This window comes from Aristolochia californica, unplaced genomic scaffold (assembly GCF_029961685.1).
Source record: "Aristolochia californica isolate CCGP_79_NKW_82.1479 unplaced genomic scaffold, dmAriCali1.0.hap1 SCAF_8, whole genome shotgun sequence".
Lineage (NCBI taxonomy): Eukaryota > Viridiplantae > Streptophyta > Magnoliopsida > Piperales > Aristolochiaceae > Aristolochia > Aristolochia californica.
The window spans coordinates 2608579-2616331 of NW_027182279.1; the positions used below are offsets into that span (position 1 = coordinate 2608579).

General features: G+C 39.0%; 1 protein-coding gene across 2 annotated transcripts; it reads right to left on the reverse strand.

Moving 5' to 3' along the window:
• Positions 1-273: 273 nt before the first annotated feature.
• Positions 274-7124, reverse strand: LOC137938657 (uncharacterized). 2 transcript variants are annotated; one of them, XM_068783632.1, is made up of 14 exons: positions 6875-7124; positions 6202-6313; positions 5297-5409; positions 5045-5167; positions 4749-4948; positions 4293-4368; positions 2909-2995; positions 2666-2746; positions 2498-2530; positions 2188-2241; positions 2051-2092; positions 1068-1146; positions 904-974; positions 274-822 (listed from the first exon to the last, which is right to left on the reverse strand). In XM_068783632.1, the coding sequence occupies exons 1-14, from the start codon at positions 7037-7039 to the stop codon at positions 733-735; spliced, it is 1326 nt and encodes a 441-aa protein (XP_068639733.1). In that variant the 5' UTR covers positions 7040-7124; the 3' UTR covers positions 274-732. The 2 variants fall into 2 exon arrangements, with proteins under 2 accessions (XP_068639733.1, XP_068639734.1); XM_068783633.1 differs by lacking the exons at positions 274-822; positions 904-974 and having other exon boundaries at positions 2498-2579.
• Between the last annotated feature and the right edge of the window lie 629 nt (positions 7125-7753).

The following is a 7753-nucleotide window of genomic DNA, read 5'->3' on the forward strand; positions in this document are numbered from 1 at the left end:
AACGTGAAATCTCAGTTGCTTCGTCTTCGGATGGATCGATTTCTCCTGCTATACCTCGGCCACCACCAACAAAACCCTCACAATCTATTCCTATCCAGCAATATAAACTCCCGCCTACTAATTTTCCATCTTCATCCCCTCTTAGTACGATTTTAATGAAACCCCTTGATTATCGGTTTTCATCGAGGAAGATTAGATTTTGATTGTTCCTTTTTTTTTTTTTCAAAAAAATTTAATTAAATTTTTTTATCTAATCTACATTCGTTCTGTATATGACAATGAAGTTCTTATTCATAACTGCCTCTCAATCTTCTCTTCTTGATCTTTCTGCTACTTGTATAGTGCTAGTTTCTGTTGAGTTCCAGTCTCACTTTACTGAATTACAAGCATGCTAAAGAAGAAGGCACAACATTGATGATAGAGTAAAAAAAAAAAAGACGAATTTTACATTGCCACAATTCTTTATAAAAGTAAACAAACTCACCAGAAATATGATTCCTTTCAGCAGCAACATGCATTGGCATTAGGGATCAAAGCCTCTTTCAAGAATGGCGTGAGGCCGGTAATCCATGAGTGCTGATCTCAACCTTCATCTCTGAGTATTTGGTATATCCCTATTCACCCACATCCCACTTTTCTTGTATATTTTGGTTCCAGATTCGTGCAGCTGAGAGCATTAGTGGCTGGTGGGCACAAAAGAATGCGGTTCGGAGTATTTGGGTCCCTCAGCGATTAGGCCTGTATATAGCCACTGCCAGCAACTTTACAACTTGATATTGGAGGAGCTGCCCTTATCATTAGACTCTGTATGAAGGCTATCATCTGTATAGAAACATATGAGTCATATGAGAAGTCTATAGGCTAAATAAGCATTGCACATACTAAAATTGTACAGATACATACTGATGCTATGCCGGTGCACATAATGCTCAGACCTGGGAAATGAAAAGGTGCTTTTTCCGACAGAAAGAGAGCTAGAAGAACAGCAAGGATGCCTTTTAGATTGACAGCATTGGAGACAAAAAAGGAAAAAGAGAGAGATAGAACTCGAATTATAATGGGTATACCTGTAAGAGGAGTGAAGACTAATGGCGACATAATTGTAGCTATGGAACCTATGCCAGAAATACACCCTTGAGCCTTCCCCTGAAAAAATGAAGCTCAGTCGCTTCTATATAGTTATAATTGTACATTGAAAGATAATTACTTGAAAGAGTAATTCCATATGATCTCAGTTTTTAGCATAGCAGATTAATTCTGCAAAGAAGAAGTTCATCCAGTGGTAGCTAAGGTTTCAAACGAGCACTAGATGTAGGTTATATCAAGTTATTCTCACTAGTAGCTACACTTGTGTGAAAATTCTTGACTACTGTTGCTGTTATAGCTGTTATATGAGTTGGCCATTGAGTTAGCTAAACGTGAATAATGACCTCACTTTGATTTTTTCGTTGCCTAGGGGAGGTAACTTTGATCAAATTTTGGAATTATGTAAGGATTGAAAGAGCCACCTCAAGCATGATCTGAAAATACTAGTTATTTCATGATTCTCAGTGAGTTTGAGGGAAAGCAATTTGATAGCAGTCACTGCCTGATTTTGGCATGAAGCTGCTAGTTGTATCTTGAGAATTTAGTGATGAGAATAATGATAATTCCATCTTTGTGGCATTTTAGAAACATCTCTAACAAATATTCAAACAGAATACTCTAGAACTAGGACGAGGGGATTCATCGTTGCACTATATGCATGGAGAGAGGATTTGCTGAACCAGAAAAGAGCATGCCTCTGAAAAGTAAAGGAGTGATTGGTCCCTCAGTGGGAACCATTAACTTGGCCAAGAATAGATCTCATTCATGGGACCAATCACAGCACTGAGTTTCACAAGCATGAACTTTCTTATTTTAGCTAATCCCATGTGGTAGTTGCAAAGATATTTGAGCAATCTGAGTCTGTGAAGGGATTAGCTTGCCTTCCAAGATTCATTTTCCTTGGTCAAAGGAAACCCTCATATTAAAAGCCTGACGGCATATATTGTAGAATAAATTCTTTTACCTGCTCATCTGGGCCAACTTGCTTCGATACAATGCTTCTTATCTACAAAAAGCAATAGATATTTTGATACTTGATAATTTGAATGAAACTATGTTTAAACCTACAGAATAGTAGACTAAATGAAATGCAGTACTTACACATGGAGGGGAGAAAACCACCAATATTGAAAACATAGAAGCAACATAAGGAACCTGCATTAAATACAAGTAAATAAACATAAGGAAGCTACTGATGTCCAATTTCAAAGAACAAGACACCACTAAATTTTCTGTTGCAAATAAGTAAGACATATTTTAGGACAGAAGAACCAAATCATGTTGGCATGTGTTTACAATTTATCCTCTTTATCTAAGTATATTAAGTAGATAATAATAGTCCATTGAAATTTATGTAATGGTATAACAACTAAGAGGAATGAAGCAACAACGATTCTGCTGTGAGGAGTACCCAGAAGGACCATGCTATGCCATAAAGAAATATCTGCATCATCAGAGAGCCGAATGTCAATAATTACTAAGTGGTCACCTTCCTGCATTTAGAGCTGAAATATTGAAGTAGAAACTTCTTTTGGATCAAAATGACTTGAAGACTGAGTATAGGGAAATTAGAACTTACATGCAACCAACTTGCACACAACCCTACAGTCAGCAATGTCACTTCCCCAAAAACAGGTGCTAATAAGGGCATAAGAAGCAGCTGCAAGAACGTTCCAGTTACTAATGAACACTAAAACTTGAACACGGAGATAACATTGTTCACAAAAATCATGTTGATAAAGAAAATTACTGCTAACAAAATGATAGAAAATCAGAAGAACTTGAGAAAAGGGGAAGTTGGCAAGAAGCACATAAAAAGTACCTGGGATATAGTCCCTGCAATCCCAGCAATCAACAACAGATCAGCAAATTGATTCTTGCTGAAATGAAATTGTGCTTTTAAATAGTACTGCAGCAAAATGTAATGGGTCAGTTCTGTTTGTTCAGTTTGATATCTATGAAAATTGCCACCTTGACATTGAAAATGCATGTGACGTGGACATCCTAAACCTCCGAAAAAGAGGATGATGATGATGACAGCAAAGAAAAAAGGAGATGAAGAGAAGTAAACTGCTGTTATATTAATCATAGGCTCATTTAAATTTTATATACATTTTAATTAAAAACCAAATTCTGTTAATTCAACGACGAAGTATACAGGAAACTTCTTTAAAACTCAGCCTTATTCCAAGAAATGAAGTCACAGAATCCCCAACAAACTGAATTGTAAAGTTTGAGATTTAGATGCAAGAGAGAAGAGTTAAAGATGGAAAGGAGAAAAGGAGAGAAGAAAAGCAGAGTGAAAGGCTGCTCTCGTTAGGGAAGAAAAAGACTCCTAGCCTGGTTTTATTTCACTTAAGTCAGAATGGGACTAAAAGACAAAAATGCCCCTCTTCTACACCAGTTGATAATACACTCAATATAAAGCAATAAAAAGACCAAATAATAAGAGATACTTGTAGACTACTTCCTAAAAAACTACCTGGCTACTAGGAGAAGGGATTACAAAAGCAAAATTATCAATATACCTCTGAAGCACACTTTCTGGCATGTATCAATGGTCCCAACTCCCAACTAATAATTTGTTATTGTAAAGTCTGAACAGCAATCTGGTAATCGACCGATTAATTTCCTAAATGCTGTTAGAAGGGATAGGTCATAGTGCACTGCTGTTTCTCAGGACCTGTGCCAAGCACTGTCAGATGTCTCATGGCCATGTGCATCAGTATTTGCCACTTACCTTACAAATGATGGTAGTAACTTATCTTGACATCAAACCCCCTTTACTCTCTAAATCTGTATATCTATGTCTAACTCTTTTATTTTTGTCTATTGGTTTACTGGCATAAATGATTCCTGCTCTTTTATTCCTTCTCCAGTTTCAACATTAGTTTGAACTCATCTCTTCTTTCTCACTCTGTTCTGTTGTTTCCTTTTTTTTTTTTTCTGTCAATTCTTTTCTTCTCATATTTCATTATTTATTTCTTCTTAATTATAGATAATATGTAAACACCCACCTATAAGCATAGAAGACTGTAACAGTAGACATGATATCCAAACATTCAGTTTATGCAACAAGTTTTTTATACACAGATAAAGAGGCAAAGCACCATCCTGTTTCAAAAAAAAAAAAAAAAAGACAAACCTAACCTACATTATTGAATTCTAGGATCCAATGCTTTTATTCATGGAGGATCGAAGAGTACCAGTAGGGAAGCTCTAAGACCACTTTCTCCAACGTTGTTGAAGAATGCGACAACGGCAGATTGTGAAAATGTCAAGCTGCAGCAAGATTTTCTAGTGATTACAATACTGAACATCTGAAGTAACAGAGAAAAAAAACACTAATAAAAAGAAAATGTTCATATTGATAATTAATATAACCTCGCACAACTTCCTTTTATCTACTCATAGCTCGACCTCAAAAAACAACATGACAAGGAATTGTAATTTTTACACGCAGTCGATCACACAGGCTTATTTTATAACATAAATATAGGAAACAAGTACAATAGAGGTTATAGCAATTCCATAAAATGGAATATTTTACCTTGAGTTGTTAAACGAGAATCCCTAATGTCATCATTCTTAAACCATGTACAGGTAAAACAAACAAACCAGAGATCCGTTAAGGCTTACAATTCAGGGAAAAAAATCCTCACCTGCTCTTCAACAAACAGGTCATGTCCTCAACAGAAGGAATCCGAGCAAAATTCTCTTTTCGCCCAACTGTTTGCCCGTCGGAAGCTGACACTTTTTGTATCTTCCTGATGGGGTGTGAAGAATCGGAGCAGCTTTTGATTGATTCCTTCAGAAACGTCTTCATGTAAATGACTGAGAGTACAGCAATGGTCGCGGCAGCCTAATACGAGAAACAGAAGTCTTACCATTTGAACCACGGGAGCAGATTAGAGATTGGAAAGAAGAAAGCTGAGGAAGTAACCAAGGATGTACAGACCTGAAAGGCAGACGCAATGGAGAGAAAACGAGCTGTGAGGGTACCACAGACGAAACCAGCGGAGGCGACGCCGGCGAGGAGACCGAAGGCAGAAGCTCGCCGGCTATGGGGCACTTCGTCTGCCTGGCGAGAAATTTGAAAGGTGAATGTCTCAAGTACGCTTATGATCTTTATGGTTCGAAGTTTACAACCGCAATTACCAAGAAATTTAGTTTAAATATAAAAATTAGTGTTCTAAATCCTTGCAATTACCACATAAGCCAGAGCTAGGCAGTGAACCGTCCCTTCACAAACCATATCCGTGAGCGTTCTTACCACAGTGTATACGTAAAAATACTTGGTCGTCCTGTTATACGCCAAGATCACTGTAACCATATACCCCATTTTCAGTTAGTAAGCAACATTACTCTCTTAAACTCAATCAACTACACAGAAACCAGAAAATATTTATGACAACGGAGACTGTTTGTTTGTATCCCAATCTCTAGACAATGAAATAACATGAGTCTTTAATCGAAGCATGTTTAAGCAAAGTCCGCTCAGATTTAAAGGAGGGTTGGTCGAATTTAGGTGTCGAACTTGCTGCTTCAATTATCAACGACATCTCCTCGACTGTTTCTGCGTCTAGCTTCTACGGGACTCCACTTGACTTTCACCGGAACGGAATCAGATCTCTAAAATTCGAGTCATTTTGTCATTGCCCACTGAAGCAAGCAATTGTTTCTTTCCCTCAACATTGCTCTCCACTTTCTCCATTTTCTCCACTGGGTGTTTCAAGATATTAAAGCAGTTGCGGTATTTCAACATGCTTACGTTATTCCGATCTCCAAAGTCCATCCTTGGCACAGAATGCGTCGTGGCGTCACTTCATGTTATAATATTCCTGGGCCAGAGCCGCAGATGTTGTCTCCCATGAAAGCGGAGCTCATTGAGGAGTATTATCATACAGCCTCTTTGCATTCGACACAGACTCCTTATGAGAGTAACGAAACTGACTTTGCCTGGTTCCGCCCAGGCATGTCTCGCAGCGCTGTCCGCCATTTTCAGAGAGTTGATAACAGACGAAAAAACACAGAAAAAGGATTCTGTTTCTAGAGGACGATAAAGAACATCTCAGGGGAACAATACCTCCTAAAGTGATCCGATAGGAGCCCTACCTAGTGGGACGATGGCAAGAGTCATGGGGAGGGTGAGCAGTGTCTTTCTTCCATACTCGTCCGAGAGATTTCCAATTAGAGGCGTCGCCATTAGTGTCCCAATACCTGTTATCTGCACGCAACGTACATTCTTATTATAAAAATATGAAAATTTTCAAGCACGAGACGTGGGCCCACCATCCCATCCAAAGGTTGATAGCAGTAAAAAGGGGTCCACGTCCAATGCACTAAGACTACCGGTAAAACGCCCGGAGCTCTTCACGTGAAATCAAATTGGACTGTTCCGTTGAGTAATTTAATGGCTAAAACCAGAAACGCGAAGGAGAGAATTATTCAAAGGGATCCCGAGAGATCTGTCGTGTCGGGATTTTGGTTTGTTTGGATTTACAGGAACTTTACTGCTGGCTTACACTTGTAAAGAGCTCGCGCTTCCTAGCACTAGACGGTTACTGCATGGCTAGGACGGCGCTTGGCACTGAAGAAGAAGACGAAGAAGAAGACGAGGGAGAGACATACACAAGGGAGGAAGAAGAAAGAAGAACGAAGGGAAATATAGAGTCATAATAAAGTATAATTTTTTATTGTCTAATATTGCCGTTTCTCTGTAATTAATCTACATCGCTCTGAGTACTGTAAAGGTGAGGGAGAGAGGAGGGAGGGAGAAATTACGTACCGCCTGTTGGAAGCCGGTGAGATAAATGGCGGAGGAGCATTCGTCTTTTCCGGGGCAAAGGGCGGCCATTGTAACGTCGCTAATGGCGGGAACCACCATGAAAGCGGAGAAATTGTAGAGGAAAACAGTAACGAAAAGGTGCAGCAGGCCAGACAGTCGCTCCATTCTGTGCCCACTGTATCGTCTCTCTCTCCGTCTCGGGCTCTCTCTTAGAGCGTGAACTGCTTGTCAGGTAGCGAGTTGCAGACAAGAGAAGTGAAGGGAAAGCAAGACAAAGGAAGCTGCAAGGTTGCTTACTTTAATAAAAGCTCCTGTAGAAGTGGGGAGGAAGACAAACCCGTCATTAAAAGAGAAAGGTACTATTGTGGTTTTGGGAGGGTGAGAAGACAAATGTTGGTGAGATGGGGGAGAGAGGCAACCTTTTTCCCTTTGCATTTCCTTGACTGTTAAGGAGAGAGACTTTGGTGCCAATATGGAATTGCTTTTACGCCAATGTAGGATTGCACTATATGGTCCACCAAACTCTCTTCCATCTCTCTCTCTCTCTCTCTCTCTCTCTTAATCTTTTCAATAATGTACAGTCTAAGGGGAATATGTGCCACTTAATAATCTATTTTGGTTAATTCCCAAATCATCTTTGGTTAGTCATTAGTGTGAGGGGAATATGTGCCGGTTTGGATTTGTTAAAACCTAAAAAATTTGAACCTTTGAAATAAGTGACTAATTAGTATCGAATCTACTTTTATCCCACGTGAATGAGTTACATTCAAGAATTAACAAGAAAAGATCTATCATATGGACCCGGTTTAACAAATTTTGGACTTAGCCAATCACCTAACTAAGCTTGAATATACCTCACACTTGGTGGGAGTTAGTTTT

Bases quoted from the DNA above. Each gene is read 5' to 3' on its own strand.
- LOC137938657 (XM_068783632.1), bottom strand. From the start codon at position 7,039: ATGGAGCGACTGTCTGGCCTGCTGCACCTTTTCGTTACTGTTTTCCTC. The intron at 5,410-6,201 runs GTAGGGCTCCTA...ATATGGTTACAG, and splicing joins TCTTGCCATCGTCCCACTAG to TGATCTTGGCGTATAACAGG. The intron at 5,168-5,296 runs GTAATTGCAAGG...ATTTCTCGCCAG, and splicing joins GCCTAGCTCTGGCTTATGTG to GCAGACGAAGTGCCCCATAG.